The 17199-nt window shown below is 40.3% G+C and overlaps 1 protein-coding gene across 3 annotated transcripts in view; it reads left to right on the top strand.

The window, feature by feature from the left end:
• The window catches only part of Dcaf1 (DDB1 and CUL4 associated factor 1), a 59546-nt gene that overhangs the window by 28262 nt on the left and 14085 nt on the right, over positions 1–17199 (top strand). For all 3 annotated transcript variants that reach the window (XM_052187393.1, XM_052187391.1, XM_052187392.1), the window contains exons 12-22: positions 516–685; positions 5710–5834; positions 8663–9926; positions 10465–10663; positions 11365–11447; positions 12155–12239; positions 14484–14717; positions 15125–15218; positions 15959–16063; positions 16476–16549; positions 17043–17144. In XM_052187393.1, the coding sequence (XP_052043353.1) occupies positions 516–685; positions 5710–5834; positions 8663–9926; positions 10465–10663; positions 11365–11447; positions 12155–12239; positions 14484–14717; positions 15125–15218; positions 15959–16063; positions 16476–16549; positions 17043–17144 (2535 nt within the window). The remainder of the gene's footprint in view (positions 1–515; positions 686–5709; positions 5835–8662; positions 9927–10464; positions 10664–11364; positions 11448–12154; positions 12240–14483; positions 14718–15124; positions 15219–15958; positions 16064–16475; positions 16550–17042; positions 17145–17199) is intronic.

The following is a 17199-nucleotide window of genomic DNA, read 5'->3' as shown; positions in this document are numbered from 1 at the left end:
ACACATACATCTTTATATTTTTACCTGCTCTATAGAATTGAGCGGTACAATTGAAAGTGGAGTGAATAGATGAATTCATTTCAGGGATCTTTTTTGTTTCCACTTGAGTCATTACTTCTCTGGCACACTAGAACTGATTAAGTACTGTGCAGAATTTCTTTTTGGAAAGGATGTTTCCATATCTCTAGCGTATCTCAGTTTGGAACTTATTTGATATGTTTAGGATCAAGATTAGTGTCTGCATGTTTCAAAATCACAAGCTGAAGAGATACTGTTTATGTGGTGCTATTTTCTCTTAACCTTCATAAATATGCACAAATTAACCTTTCATAAATTTTTTTATTATGTGTGCTGTTAGAAATAAAGGACTAAGTTGTTATGTAGCAGTGCTTTACATAGGGACTTATTGACTCAAGAATTGTAGAAATTGAAAGCTATTATTAAAAGTTTTTGGCAGGCATTGAGTAATAGCAGATGATACAATTATGTATCATAATTATGTATACTTCTTATAGGCGTGCTCATATACTCATGAGCAGATTGTGGAAATGATGGAGTTTTTGATAGAATATGGCCCAGCTCAATTGTATTGGGAACCTGCTGAAGTCTTCCTCAAGCTTTCCTGTGTGCAGCTTTTACTGCAGCTTATTTCCATCGCCTGCAATTGGAAGACCTATTATGCAAGGTAGGATCAAAGGTTTCACATGGAGTTCATAAGACATAATACACAACGCATCATGCATGCTTGAAAAGCTATTGTCTGATTGAAGTTTTATATTTGACTCTGAGAAGGAAGTAGATTAAGTATGAGAGTGATTTTTCTTATTACTTAACTTGTTTTTTAAATGAAGTTGTATGAGCTTATATGCCTCATATATAAGTTCTTGAGCTGAAAAGATCATCAAATACCCTAGAATTTAGAGTCAGACCTGTGAGATGCTGTGTGGGCGCTGGGACTTGAACCCAGTACTCTTAGTGCCTAATCTGTCGATCTAAACCTCTTATTTTGCTGTTATATATTTGAGCCAGCATCTCACTATATAGTCCTGATTGGCCTAGAACTCATCGAGCCCCCTTGAGGGTTACAAATAAGGCTATGATCCCTAGTTATAATGTGATTTTTCAAAAGAAAAAAATTCTTTACTTATAGAATGTGTGTGTGTAGGTCAGAAGACAAATCACAGGTGTTGCTTATCTCCTTTCACAGTGAGAGTTCCAGTTGGATTGGTTGCAATTAACTGTATCTGCTTATCTATCTTTCTGGCGTCAAAAGTGTGACACCCCCTTCACCCCCAGACAGACAGGGTTTTCTCCGTATAGCCCTGGCTGTTCTGGAACTCACTTTGTAGACCAGGCTGGCCTCAGAAATCTGCCTGCCTTTGCCTTCCAAGCGCTGGAATTACAGGCCTGCGCCATCATGCCTGGTCAAAAGTGTGACTTGTTTTTAACATTTCTATACCTCCCTCCCTCTCCCTTCTTCCTCCCTATCTTATCTATTAGTCCATTTATCTATTTATTTGGGTGGGTACATAATTAGTAAGGGTAATATTTGGAAGTGGGATGTTTGTTTTTTCCCCCACTTCCCTTTATCCCTTCCTTATCCATTTCTACCTCATTCCCTCATCCCTCCACTCTCCCACCCCCTTTAAAAGGCCCAGGCTCTTCTTGAATTTGAAATTCTCCTTGCTCCTAATGCTAAGAATCATAAGCATGTGTCTGCCTCTGCCCCCATAACTGACCCATTTATTTATTTATTTATTTATTTAGAGACAGGGTCTGTCCATAACCGACCGACTTATTTATTTATTTATTTATTTATTTATTTATTTATTTATTTATTTATTTATTTATTTATTTATTTATTTATTTATAGACAGGGTCTGTCCTGGAGCTCAGGAAGGCCTCAAACTCAGACTTGCCTGGTTCTGCCTTTAAGGCAATGAAGGAAATGAAAAGGGATCATGAAATACTGTCTCTGGGTGTGGTGACACACACCTTTAATCCTAGTCCATGGTTTACAGAGTGTGTTGTTGAAGTGTGTAATCCTAATCTGTGGTTTCTGCTCTGCCTTTAACCATTTAGTTTCAGGAATAAACACACACACACAACCTTTATATTTACAATAAGCCTTAATTAGCACAAGTGTTGGGCAGATATCTATCCTCTATGCTATTATATCTTATTTTCCAGCCAATAATTCCATTATATAATTTGCCTTGTTTCTTTTTTCTTTTTTTTTTCTTTACGGAGACAGGGTTTCTCTGTGTAACCCTGGCTGACTTGGAACTCATTCTGTAGACCAGGCTGGCCTCAAACTCAGATCCACCTGCCTCTGCCTCCCAAGTGCTGGGATTAAAGGAATGCGCCACCACTGCCCGGCCATGTTTCATTTAGACTGCTCTTAACTCCAGTTAGCCAACCCACATGGCCTTTTATTTTATAACTCAACTAATCCATGGTAGCTTTCTCTTCCATCCACCACCACCTCCTCCTCTGTTGCTTGACATGCTGACCAAGATCCTTGGGGCAGATGTAAGGCTGTGCAGATTCAACACCACAGACTCTGTGAGTCAGGTAAGTGGCCAAAGCAGGCTGGTTTAATGCAGGAACTGGACAAACCTCTATACCCTCCCAGCATCTCACTGGCTCTCAAGTAGCCTGCTGTCCACTGTCTCTTTCTCATTGGCTTGCTTCATCACCTGATCGAGCAGCAATGGTCTCTAGCCATGCCTGCAGATTCTAGGTGGCTCACAATTCCTGCATTAAACTAGCCTGCTTTGGCCACTTGCCCGACTCACAGACTCTGGTGTTGACTTTATGCCTTCAATCCCCCACCTCCCAAGGGTGGCAAGCAATACTCCTCTTCCTCTTCCTCTTCTTTTTCTCTTCTTCCCTCCCTCTCCTGTGTCTCTCTGTCTGTCTCTTTGTCTCTGTCTCTCTCCCCCCCCTCCCCCCTTCTTTCTCCAACCCCATCCTGGGAACCCTAAAGCCCATCTATGTCTCTTTTACTTCGTTCTTGGCTGTCAGCATCTTTATTTACCAATCAGAAATAACTTCCAGGCAAGGTTACATAGGGTCACTTGGGTCTACCTGTGGACTCTGGTCTCTAGGGCAGTCAGGTCTTGGGGGCCACATTTAGCATTACAGTACATAGCAACTACTAAACCTCAACAGGGAGTTCCAGGACAGCCAAGGCTACATAGAGAAACTCTTATTACCCCAGACTCAAATAGTATGCAAAAGCAAAGAACATTTATTCAGCTGAATTTCCTGCTTGCAAGGGTCTCCTCATTTGGTAATGAAGATACCCATTGGGTTCACAGGCCCAACTTTTATTGTTAGTTATGGGAATTCCGGGGTGGGGGGAGTTTGTGCCCTTACCTCTAGGGGTCAGGCTAGATAACAAGGTGTTCTCTGATTGACTGTGGCTGTGCTTTGATGACCATAGGGTCCTGGATTCGAGTTCTTGTTTCTGGGAAACATTTAGGCCTAGTCTCTCAAACTGCCAGTTTGCAGCCTGTCATGAAGTCGGCCTGGCTCTGGTTAACTTGGTCCTCTCACCCTGTCACCACCCAACAGGAGGGTGGGCTGTTTGAGAGAATACCTTGTTTGTTAAATTCAGAGAACTAAACCTAATAGGTTTCTTTTCTTTTGGAATGGCCATTCTCAAACTTCCTGGCCTTAGAACACTTTACCATATTAGAAGCCATGCTGTACTAAGGCAGGTGGTGGCGCACATGCCTTTAATCCCAGAGCTTAGTAGGTAGAGGCAAACAGATCTCTTAAGTTAGAGGCCAGGCTTGTCTACAAAGCAAGTTCTGGGATGTACAGGGCTACAAAGAGAAACTGTTTCAAAAAAACTAAGCAAAACAAAAAAAAAGTATACATTACTCTAAAAAAATTTGTTTTGTTATAATTATTAGTGTTTTCTATACTAGAAATTAAAATGTATAACTATATTGGAGATCAGTCCAGGACCTTGCATATGCTACTATTGAGGTATATATCTAGCTTTTGTTTTTTTTCTTCATTGTAATTATTTATGTGTATGTATATTTAATTTGCATCTACGTTTGTGTACATCTGTGCAGTGTCCATGGAGGCCAGAAAAGGACATTGGATCCTCTAGAGATGAAATTATCAAATGCTGTGTGTATGCATGAAATCAAACCTGGGTCCTCTGAAAGAGCAGCCAATGCTCTTAGCCACTGAGTCATTTCTCCAGCCTTCACCTGTTATTTTTTTTTGAAACAGGGTCCTATTATATAAAGTTGACTCTGAACTACCTATTAAGGCCAGGTTAGCCTTTAGATAAATCTTTGTGCTTTGCCTCTGAGTAATGAAATTATAGGTATATAATACTTATTTCCAGCTATGTTAGTTTTTTTTTGCAATTTGATTTTTCACTTTAATGTTTAAAATGCTGTATTTTAAATACTGTACTATAGTTTATTCACGATTCGTGCTTGAAGCTGTGGTGTGTATAATGTGTATATATGCAGGCTATAGCATATTTTCATTTTCACCTTTACTAGATGTTGTAAATGTGTAAATGAGCTTGTAAAGTGATTGTGATAGTTCCCACCTTATAAATGTTGGTACTTGGTTTTAGATTTGTGTTTTACATTTTATCTTTCACTTATGTATATTTTGAAACCTTTCCTGTGAAAAAAAATAATTGTCAGCAGTTACAGGGTAGTTTGCCCTAATTGATTTTTGGAATATTTTAGATTTTAACTGTTTAGATTAGTGAGTCTCAACTGATAGATACTAAGTACTCTAAAACCAGAAAGGAATGAAATTTGAAGTGATTTTGGTAGGGGATACATAAACAATTGTTTCTCCTACTTTATTTTCCTTTTTGAGACAGGGTTTTGGGCTGGAGATATGACTCTGTAGTTAAGAGACAGGGTCTCCCTCTACATAGCCCTGGCGGTTCTGGAACTCACTCTATAGACCAGGGTGACCTCAACGTAACAAGAGATCCACCTGCCTCTGCCTCCTAAATGCTGGGATTAAAGTGTAGCTCACTGTGCTTGGCTCTAAGTAAGTTTAAAAACAAGAAAAAGAGGCTGGAGAGATGGCTCAGTGGTTAAGAGCACTGACTGTTCTTCCAGAGGTCCTGAGTTCAATTCCCAGCAGCCACATGGTGGCTCATAACCATCTGTAATGGAATTGATGCCCTCTTCTGATATTCATATACATAAAATAAATCTTTTAAAAATTATTTAAAAGAAAAAGAAAAATTACTGTTTTGGGCAAATGATGGTTCAGTGAGAAAAGAAATAAGGAGAAAATCAAATCCTGAAACTTGTCTTTGACTGTACACACTGGGACACATACACTAATAACTAAATGGAATTGCCATCATTTCATTATCTCCAGATTATTTATTCATTTATTTATTTATTATTTTTTGGGTTTCTTGTGTCGCCCTGGCTGTCTGTAACTCATTCTGTAGACCAGGCTGGTGACATTTGCAGAGATCCTCCTACCTCTGCCATTGCCTCCCAAGTGCTAGGATCAAAGGTGTGTTGCACCATTGCCTGATTTGAGTATCCAGTATATTCTCATAGTTTTAAATATTTACAAAATAGAACTGTTTTCAAATGGTGGTTTCAACCTGTTGTATGTTTGTTTTTTTATAATTTATTTATTTATTTTTGTTATTGTATTGTTTCCCGTTGACCAATTCTTCTTCCTGTTTAGGAATGACACTGTACGTTTTGCTTTGGATGTCCTTGCTATTCTCACTGTGGTGCCAAAAATCCAGCTCCAGTTGGCAGAGTCAGTGGATGTACTAGATGAGGCTGGGTCTACTGTCTCCACTGTAGGTACGTTGGCCCTTGTTACCTTGTCTTTTTTTTTTTTTTTTTGTGAATATACAGGTATATGCATGTGTGTGAAGGCCAGAGGACAACATGAGGTGTCATTCCTCAGGCATCAACCATTTTTCTTTATGATACCTGGAACTTACAAAATCTGCTAGAATACAGCATGCATCACCATGCATGGATGGACAGTGTGTGTGTGTGTGCCGGTGTGCGTGTGCGTGTGCGCACACCTGTGTGTCTGCCTGTCTCTGTCTCTCTTGATCTTGCTCTCTTTCTTTCTGGTTAATTTTAGGGATCAAACTTTGGTCTTATGATGGTCAGGCAGATAATTTACAAACTTAGCTGTCAGCAGTCCCTTGCCACTGTCCTTAGTGTGATAGATTTGCTTTCGTTCGTATGGTCACGTTTGTAACCTAATTTCAGGATGTTAGGACAGTGGTTCTCACCCTGTGGGTTGTAACCTCTTTGAGATTGAAAGATCTTTCCTGGGTCACATATCAGATATCATGCTCATCAGATATTTACATTAAGATTCATTCATAACTATCAAAGTTATAAAATAGCAATGAAGATTATTTTATGATTGGGGGTTACACAACTGTATAACTCTATTAAAGAGTTGCAGCATTAGGAAAGTTAAGAACCAACCACTGGAATAGAAGGCTCTAGAGGAGGGCATGCTGTAATTGGCCCTGTACAGTTCATACAAAGAGAGTCATACTAATAAACTTTGGCTTTCTAAGTGGTTCATATATTTCTGTACTAGTGTTTGTGCATTTCCTAGAACCTACCTTTATGATAATTACTAAGTTGGGAAAAGAATGAAAGACCAGAGCTTGGTAACCCGACTGAGGACTATCTCAGAAACAGCAGCGGAGAAAGCATGCATGAGATTGAAAGTGCCTAAGGCTCAAGCACCTTCTTAGTTTTAGATAGTGGGTAAGTTTCCTAGAGCTGAGCTAGTTGATAAGCTGAGGAGGGCCTTTTGCTTTTCCATGAAGGTTTTAATATTACAAATGCTTTTGTCTCTTTCCTCTAGGAAATATGCACACAATCTTTGACTTTCACACTTCCCATAACCCCTCTGTGTACTAAAGTGTGTATGAGATATTGTACTATTAAGGTACAGAAAATGTAGCAGAATAAGACTACAGAATAATACTTTTTTTTTTTTTTTGGTTGGTTGGTTTTTGGATAGTGTGTGTTGAGACAGGGTTTCATGTATCCCAGGCTAGTCTTTAACTCAGTACGTAGCTGAGGATGGCCTACCTCCACCCAATGAGTGCTGAACTCATTGGTGTATACCATCATGCTTGGCTATCTTTCCACTTTTTTCCTTCCTTTCATTTTTCCTTTCTTCCTTAAATAGAGCAAAATGAATAGAATTTCAAATTATGAAGTTATGTCAACACTGGGGGCAGCCATTAATTTTTTTATTATTATTATTTTTCTTTTTAAACAGAGTTTCTCTGTGTAGCCCTGAGTGCCCTTGAACTTCCTCTTTAGATCAGGTTGGCCTCGAATTCATAGAGATCCACCTGCCCTTCCCTCTGAAAGGCATGTACCACTACCCCCAGCAGCTGTTAGCTTTTGTTTAAAAAATGTAGTGCGTGCGTGCGTGCGTGCGTGCGTGCGTGCGTGCATGCATGTGTGCGTTCCTGTAGATGAAGTACATGTAGAGACCAGAAGACATTTTTTGGATGTTAGCTCTTTCCTTTTATCTTGTTGCTGTGGATTCTGTGAACTTTGAACCACCCTGTTTGCCCATCTTTGTCTTCCTGTGGAAGTGCTGTACAACATCCAGGGTTTTTTGTTTGTTTGTTTGTTTTAAACATGGGCTCAGGTTATCAAACTCAGGTCGTGTAAGTTACACAGCAAGACTTTTTACCCTCAGAGCCATCTCCTTGGCCCTTAAAACTCTAGAATAATTGTACCTTGCTCACATGGACCTTCCATGCCCCCCCCCCCCCAATCCTCTTGCCCTTCTTCTACACAAGGATTTAAACTTAGATTCTGTATATAGAACAGGATACTTCACTTTTTTTGTTTGTCTTCCTCCCATCATCCTCATCTTTTCCCTTTTTAAGACTCTTCCTTTGCCATGCATGGTAGCGAAACCCTTTAATCCCAGTACTTGGGAGGCAGAGGCAGGTAGATCTCTGAGTTGGAGGCCAGCCTGGTCTACAGAGTGAGTTCTAGGACAGCCAGGGCTGTGAAGATAGAGACTGGCTCAAAAGACAAAACAAAAAGCCAACCAATAAAATAGAAAAAAAGGTCACCATTTTTCTCTTCCCCAGAATAAGGCATCAGATCTCATTATTGATGGATGTGAGCCACTAAGTGGTTGCTGGGATTTGAACTCAGTACCTTTGGAAGAGCTGTCAGTGCTCTTAACTGCTGAGCCTATATTTTTTTCCATATTTACATTTTATTATTTGTATGGTGTGTGTTCATGCATGCCATGGCATATGTATGGAGATAAGAGGGTAACTTACTGGAGTGAGTTCTGTCCACAAATGGCAGCAGTTCTTAGGCTTGATGCCAAGAGCTTTTTTACTTAATAAGCCATTTTGCCAGCCCTATCTATTTTCTTGTAAAGTAACATAATCTCATTCTTTTTTTTATTGCTGAGTAAGATTCCATTGTGCATAATGCCTTATTTTCTTTGTCTACTTGTCTGTTGATGGAAGCTTATACTGATCCCATAACTTGACTGTTGTTAATAGCGCACAATAAAGATGAATATAAACTGTTTCTGTAATATGCTGACATGGGTCGGTCTTCTAGCTATTAGTTTTATGAGGAATAATATTTTTCCTATGTTGTAGGTATCAGCATTATTTTGGGCGTGGCTGAGGGTGAGTTCTTTATCCATGATGCTGAAATTCAGAAGTCAGCACTTCAAATTATCATCAACTGTGTATGTGGTCCAGATAACCGAATATCCAGTATTGGGAAATTTATTTCTGGAACTCCTCGGAGAAAGCTTTCTCAGACCCTGAAGAGCAGTGAGCATACTCTGGCCAAAATGTGGAATGTGGTCCAGTCCAACAATGGCATCAAGGTGCTTCTGTCCCTACTGTCCATCAAGATGCCCATTACAGATGCAGACCAGATCCGGGCCCTGGCCTGTAAGGCCCTTGTAGGCCTCTCTCGAAGTAGCACTGTTCGACAGATCATCAGTAAACTTCCCCTTTTTAGTAGCTGCCAGATTCAGCAGCTGATGAAGGAGCCTGTGCTACAGGATAAGCGGAGTGACCATGTCAAGTTCTGCAAATACGCCGCTGAGCTCATTGAGCGTGTATCAGGAAAGCCTCTTCTCATTGGCACTGATGTATCTCTCGCACGACTGCAGAAAGCAGATGTTGTTGCTCAGTCGAGGATCTCCTTCCCTGAGAAAGAGCTGCTCTTGTTGATACGGAACCATCTCATTTCTAAAGGGCTTGGAGAGACAGCAACTGTGTTGACAAGGGAGGCTGACCTGCCTATGACTGCTGCCTCGCATTCTTCTGCCTTCACCCCAGTGGCTGCTGCTGCTTCCCCTGTCTCTCTTCCCCGGACCCCTCGGATTGCCAATGGCATTGCAAGTCGACTCGGCAGCCATGCTGCTGTGGGTGCTTCTGCCCCTTCTGCTCCTCCCGCTCATCCTCCACCACGTCCCCCCCAGGGTTCATTGGCTTTGCCTGGCCCATCATATGCAGGCAACTCCCCTTTGATTGGTAGGATCAGTTTTATCAGAGAGAGGCCATCACCGTGCAATGGCAGGAAAATTCGAGTGTTGCGGCAGAAATCGGACCATGGTGCATACAGCCAGAGCCCTGCCATAAAAAAACAATTGGATAGACATCTTCCTTCCCCACCTACGCTGGACAGTATCATCACAGAGTATCTCAGAGAGCAGCATGCTCGATGCAAGAACCCCGTTGCCACCTGTCCTCCTTTTTCCCTCTTTACTCCTCATCAGTGTCCTGAGCCAAAACAGAGGCGGCAAGCGCCAATAAACTTTACCTCAAGGCTAAACCGCAGGGCATCATTTCCAAAATATGGAGGGGTGGATGGCGGATGCTTTGATAGGCACCTTATCTTTAGCAGGTAAGGAGAGGTTCCCCAAATTCCTTGGGATGATTCTTTTATTTAAACCAGTGTTTGGTCAGTATCATCACTGAGTGATTAGTTAAAGTCATTTGCTGGTTTGAAGTGTTAACTGAGTGTTCTTTATGTCCGATGTGAACTAATCAGTCAGTTATGGGTTTCTGTAGATTCTCGGCAGTTAGATCTCTTTGCTGTTGTCACAACCAGTAGGTTCTTTTAAAACAACTCATTGTTTCCAGCCATTTTTCAAACTTGCCTTTTGTGCCAGCTGTGTTGCCCTCTGTCTGATTCTTTATAAATCATAGATACAGATCATGGATCTATACACTTTCTACAAGTCTTTTTTTTTTTTCTTTGAAAATTTAAATTATTGAATGTCACTGTAATGCTTTAGAATACACTTTTTATTTGAAAGGCTTCACATTTTGAAACATAATACTCTTCTCTTATACCATCTAGCAAAATTTGTGTGTTTCAGAGATCCTGGACATTCTTTATTCTGACTTATGCTCTTCCCCCACCCCCATCCCTTGTTTAGATTTCGTCCTATTTCTGTATTCCGGGAAGCTAACGAAGATGAAAGTGGCTTCACCTGTTGTGCATTCTCGGCTCGGGAGCGGTTCCTGATGCTTGGCACCTGTACAGGGCAGCTGAAGCTCTACAATGTATTCAGTGGACAGGAAGAGGCCAGCTATAACTGTCACAACTCAGCCATTACACATCTTGAACCCTCGAGGGTGAGGGTTCCTTCCCTGGCTGCTCTCATTTTGAGATGGATTAACAAAGGGAGCTAGAGTTAAAGGAGTCTTACCATTTATTAGACTTTATTTTAGATGAGTTGGTCAAGGATGATTTTTTTGGGGGTGGGGCATTTCGAGACTGTGTTTCTCTGTATAGCTGTGGCTGTCCTGGAATTCACTCTGTAAACCAGGCTGGCCTCGAACTCAGAAATCTGCCTGCCTCTGCCTCCCAAGTGCTGGGATTACAGGCGTGGGCCACCACTGCCCAGCAAGGAAGGATAATTGTGAGTTCAAAGCCAATTTGGGTTACAGAGTAAGTTCTCTGCCAATGTGAGTACAAAGAATCTATTTCAACAAAAGAAAAAAGGAAAAAAAAAACAAAAACAAAAGCAAAAAAGCCCAAACCATCAAGGTGGGTTACTGGGGAAAGGTGCTTACTGTGCAAATCCTGATTGACTGCCTCAGCTCATTCCTTGGAACCCATGTAAAGATAGAAGGAGAAACTAACTGCAAAGTTACCTTCTGACTTCTACATGCATGACACACATCCCCATACCTGCACATCATACATACATGCACAATAAATAAACTATAAAAAAAGAACCAGCTTTAGGCCCCTAGTGATAAATAGATTTTTCTAGTCCCCTATAGGCACATGTAATTAAAATCCTAGTAATTTTAACTCCTCTGTCTTATAGGATGGATCTTTACTTCTGACATCTGCCACTTGGAGCCAGCCTTTGTCTGCACTTTGGGGGATGAAATCAGTATTTGATATGAAGTATGTATTTATTTATTATAACATTGTATCTTGTATTTTGTGTCTTATTTACCCTTTATTTCCTTTCATCCTATTTTAAATTATAAGCTGTCTGGGGGAAAGAGGAATATTGTTAACTGTTACTTTCTCACTTGAGATCCACATTTGATAAGAATTTGTCTTAGTTCACAAATTCTCTTAATGCTTTTTTTTTTCTTTCTTTCTTTCTTTTTTTTTTTTTTATTTTGGTGTTTTTTTGAGACAGGGTTTTTTTGTGTTGCCCTGGCTTTCCTGGAACTCATTCTGTAGACCAGGCTGGCCTCTAACTCAGAAAACCGCCTGCCTCTCAAGTGCTGGGATTACAGGTGTGTGCCACCACCGCCCAGCCTCTCTTATGCTTTTTTTATATTCCTACTATACAGTGGGCTGTTTGCCAACCCCAAATGGACATTTTTATTATGTTCACACGACAGTTGTATTGCTTTCTGGGATATTTCAAAAGCACATGCCCTATACTAGCCATTTCTCTAATCAGTAAATTCCCATTATTTGGGATCTACTCTGGTAGATTGACTGATAGAGGGACTTTTCTTTTTAATTTATGTATATGAATTGTTCTTCAGAAACCAAGAATCTCTGGGTAAGTGTGGTTTACAAGAGGTTGAAAATTACCTGAATTTTCAGGTGATCCAGACAATCTGTTACCTCAATAATTTTGTTGTCTGTAGGCATTCCTTCACAGAAGATCACTATGTTGAGTTCAGTAAGCACTCTCAGGATCGGGTCATAGGCACAAAAGGAGACATTGCCCATGTAAGTATTTAAGAATCTATTTCTGTCAAGCTATTTTATCCATTTGTTCACATTGAAATCTTCTGGAGGTAATGTGGCAATTTGTGTCTGTTGGCAGCTAGAAAATACACAGTGATATGGGTGTGGTAGTCCATGTCTATAATCTCAATCATTCCACGAGACTCAGACAGGGAACTGCAGTCTCAGAGTTGGCCTGAGCAATTAGTGTGCCTCTTCAAAATACATTTTAAAAGGCTGGGAGCTGAGTTGGGACTGTAGCTCACTGAAAACTCTTGTGAAAAATGATCAATCTGTAGTATCTTAGACAACAACAAAAAACAAAAACCAGATCAAAAAGCCCCAAAAGCCCAAAACAAACAAAAAACAACAATGCTACCCCCTATAATCAGAATCCAGAGTAAGTAAAGTAGTTATAAATTACACAAAGAGCCAGGCAAGGTTGTGAATACCTGTGACTCCTCTCTTTGGGGCAAGAGGATCGAGAGAGTCCACTAGTGACCACTAGGCAGACTTTGTCACAAACAGGAAACTATGCAGTGGGGGTGGGGGGAGAATGTGAGGATGTCAAGTATGACCCTGATGGTGGAAAGGACTATAGTATAGCAGTCTGGCTATCCATCTCTCTTTTTTTTTTTTTTAATATTTATTCATTTAGGGCATGGGGAGGGGAGTTAAGGGGGTAGTAGAGGCCAAGAAAGACAGGGAGAAGGAGAGAGTAGAGAAGTAGATGTGGGCCATGACTACATGGAGAGAGGGGGAAAGGAAGAGCCCAAGGGCAAGAGAGAGGCTGAGAGAGTAAGAGGGGCAAGAGCCTTGTTTTTTGAGACAGGATTTTTTTTTTTTTTTAATGTAGATTGGCCTGGTCTAAGATCCTTTTGCTTCCTCCCACCAATTTTTAGGATTATAAGTGTGGGCCAGCCCTACTCAGCTGAGGACAGAGTTTATTGATTTCTTACCACGTTTTAGGTGAAATAGACCTCTTCCTTTAGGGAGCCGTATTGGTGAGACATATTAAGTTGTAAGTGTTGCAGAGTAAGACAGAGTAGTGTTTAAGAAGAACAACTCCAAGGGTGTGGCAGGCTTTTCCCTGTTAAATCACAGGCCTCCTGTTGCACTAATATTTAAACTAATTGGACAGGGAAAATTCTGCCACACAAAGGAGGTATAACTGTCATGCAAGCAGCTGGAGAATTGAACTGACAATTGGGGAGGGTATGAGCAGGGTCTTTCCCTTGGAAACATAACAACACATAGAAAATTGTAAAAATGAAATAACACACATACCCATTACCTAGATTTGTAATTTTAATATTCTGCAATATTTTCTGTATAAATTTCTTTTTAAAAAATATTTGAAATGGGGTTGTGGACATCATTATGGTATTTTTATCTGTATACTATTTGTCTTCTAACAAAGATACTTAATTGTATAATCAATTGCAAATAATTCCCAGATATACACCTATTATCTAGTCCATACTTAGCTTTCTTCCTATTCCTGATGTACTTGGTTTCAAAGGCTCTTTTGTTTTGTTTTCTTAAATCAGGACCTAGTCAAGATTCATGTAATGTCATTGGGTTTTGTCTTGCTAATTTTAAGCTAAGACTCTTTCTTCTGGTGTTCCTGACTTTGAATTTTGAAGCGACCAGGCTGGTTGTCTTATCCATGATCTGAACTTGTTTCTTTATGAACAAGTTTCCTTACTTGTATCTATGGAGAGCCTTTTTTAAACTGGAAATATTACAGCTTGTCTTAATTGATGGGAGAGATCTGGTTTCTGCATCAGTTGCAAATGATAGACTTTAGAATTTTGTAGTATGATAGGGCTAAAATATACTCTGAGTAATACTCAGAGTATAAGTACTCATCAATACTCAGTAAAAGTATTACTTTTGAGTAATATTTTATGGTTAGTCACTGATCTTTGATGACACCTTCTCAGGTTTAACCTTGGAAATATTTTGTTTCTTCAAAACAGGAGAAGAAAAGGTTGGTTTGTTACTTAAATCCTTAATGTGGGTTGAGTTCTCATTTTACTGGGGAAAGGGTTTTCCAAGCTCAGCTGGGCACTAGAGTACCTAACCTTTCCTCACATAGTGTGCTATCAAGCATTTCAGTTGTGCATGTTAGGGCTTTTGTAATTGAGTTTTGAGAATGTGGAGAGGTATCTCACAATCTCTCTTTAAACCTGTCACTGTGTAAATTGGTCTGATTTTTCTCTTCCCGCCCCTTCTTCTCTAAAGATTTATGATATTCAGACTGGCAACAAGCTGTTGACTCTGTTTAACCCAGATCTTGCCAACAACTACAAGAGGAACTGTGCCACCTTTAATCCTACAGATGATCTTGTCTTAAATGATGGCGTCCTCTGGGATGTCCGCTCTGCACAGGCCATCCACAAGTTTGACAAGTTCAACATGAATATCAGTGGTGTTTTCCATCCAAATGGGCTGGAAGTCATCATCAATACAGAGATTGTATCCTTTACACTTATGTCTGACTTTCCAAGTGTTACTTGATTTGTTAGCAGAAATATTTCAGTACTGCTTCCCTTTTGCTCTGTAGAAATAATCAGTTGCTAGACATGGGAATGGGCTGTTCCATTGGGAGGAAAAGCGTTCACATAGCATTTATGTCTGTGGGGTTATTTGTAGGAATAGCAGTCAGTAATATATGTTGGCATTTAACCTATCGGCATCTACTAGGAAGAAAAAGAAGTGTTCATTCAGAGTTTCCATGAGGTCAGAGAAGAACCTTTGTGGACTGAGCGCATGTAGTAGTGCAGAGAGTCCTTGCCAAGCATGGTTCACTGATACCCTTCACTCTTACAAGACCTCTCTCAACCTTTGTATAAAATAGTTTCCCTTAATCACACCCCTCCCAGTGGGACCTTCGGACTTTCCATCTTTTACACACCGTTCCTGCTCTGGATCAATGTCGTGTCGTGTTTAACCACACCGGGACAGTGATGTACGGAGGTAATATGCATTGTCCTCACTCTCCTTACCCTGTCCTGTACCTATACTTACTTGGTACTATACTCTTCGAAGTTTTCACTTGTGAAAAACAATTAAAAATTAAAAGAAAAAGAACAAATGATGACAAAAAAGAAGATGAACATTTTGTTGATTAAGGTTAAAAGGCTACTAATTTTTTTGTTTGTTTGTTGGAGACAGGGTCTCAGGTAGCTTAGGCAGATCTTGAATTTTGAGTTAATTTTTTTTTAAGTTTAGTATATCTTGATGAGTTTTCCTGAATGTATGTCTGCACACCATGTTCATGCAGTGCCCACAGAGGCTCTGGTGCCCACCCTCTAGGACTGGAGTTATACACAGGTGTGAGCTGCCATGTGAGTGCTAGGAATTGAATCCCTGTCCTTTGGAAGAGCAGCAGGTGCTCTTAACTGATGAGCCATCTCTCTAGCCCCTAAGGCTACTAATTTTTAACACAAGTTTTATGCAGTAATTTCTACATTGTTATCCTAAAAACCATTGTATTTGTTTCCTTGGGATATTATAAAACTTCAGGCACAATACTACTGCTTGCTGCAGTGGGTTGGGTATGTAATGAGGACACGTGGAGAAGAACTAATAAATGCAGAATAAATTTGGAAGGATGCTCATTGAAGTCTTGATTGACCTTTGTAGTGTCCTCATTTGTGGATCAGCTGTGTTTCTGATTCTTAGTAAAGTTTCATTCTTCTGTCTCCCCTAATTAGCAATGTTGCAGGCCGATGATGAAGATGACTTACTGGAAGAGAGGATGAAAAGCCCTTTTGGGTCATCCTTCCGAACATTCAATGCAACTGACTATAAGCCTATAGGTAAGTCTGGAAAGGGCAGATGCTGATCGTTGTTTCTTCATGTTTTCATATTCTTCCTTAAAATCCTCCATTTTTCTAGTAGGACTTCTTAATGACTAAGTGCAGAGAAATTATAGAAATATTTATGATTATTGACCCTTAAATTTTTTTTAAGTTACGTGTATGTGTATCTGTATATATGTTTGCCCACAGAAGCCAGAGGCATCAGGTCCTCTGACGTTGGTTACAGGTGGTTGTGAAGCACCTAGGATGGGTGCTAGAACTGAACTTGGGTCCTCTGTGAGGGGATGAGTCCCGCTTAACCACTAAGCAGTCTATCTAGTCCTCAATATAGGCCTGTATCTAATTCCTGTAAACAAAAAGCAGGTTTTTAGGTCACTAATTTAATTTTCAGTCATGTTCTATTTTTCAGCAACTATTGATGTGAAACGGAACATCTTTGACCTGTGCACAGACACCAAAGACTGTTATCTTGCTGTTATTGAGGTAAGGGAGGCTTACAGATATTCTCTTCTTTTGTTCTGGTATTGAAGGTGACTTTCAAGTTATATTTCGGCATTTTATCTGATACCAGTGCATTTTACAGTAAGTAATAATATTCTTGATAATAGATTATTGATAACTTACTCAACTGATAGGGGTTGGGAGAGGTATAGTCCAAGAGAAACAATGAGAAAAATCCATTTATAAATTCCCAGCTCCTGGACTCCAATTGCTTTTCCTTCCTCCAAGGAAGGAGTCTTTGTCTCCTCAGGGAAGATAAGCATGGCCAGTGGTGCTGGCTTCTCCTTTGCTTAGAGGTACCACTCCTAAACGGTACATCCCCCCCTCTGGTCTAGGCAGAATATTTTGAGTCAGCCAGATAATTTTGGTACTGGAAACTTTGTTAGTTCTAGGGTCGAGGTAAAGGTGAACAGTCAGCTATGGTATGGATATGACCTCTGACAATGCTTCTTTAAGAATGGTTGTTCCATTCCAGAATCAAGGCAGCATGGATGCACTGAATATGGACACAGTATGCAGGCTCTATGAAGTGGGTAGGCAGCGTCTGGCAGAGGATGAGGACGAAGAGGAGGACCAGGTCAGTGATCTTTGAGTTTTCTGTTAAAGCTTTGAGGAGCATGCACTCTGCTTTT

Source organism: Apodemus sylvaticus, chromosome 7 (assembly GCF_947179515.1).
Source record: "Apodemus sylvaticus chromosome 7, mApoSyl1.1, whole genome shotgun sequence".
Classification (NCBI taxonomy): domain Eukaryota; kingdom Metazoa; phylum Chordata; class Mammalia; order Rodentia; family Muridae; genus Apodemus; species Apodemus sylvaticus.
The sequence above is the reverse complement of the archived record's forward strand: the minus strand, read 5'-3'. Positions and strand labels throughout refer to the sequence as shown.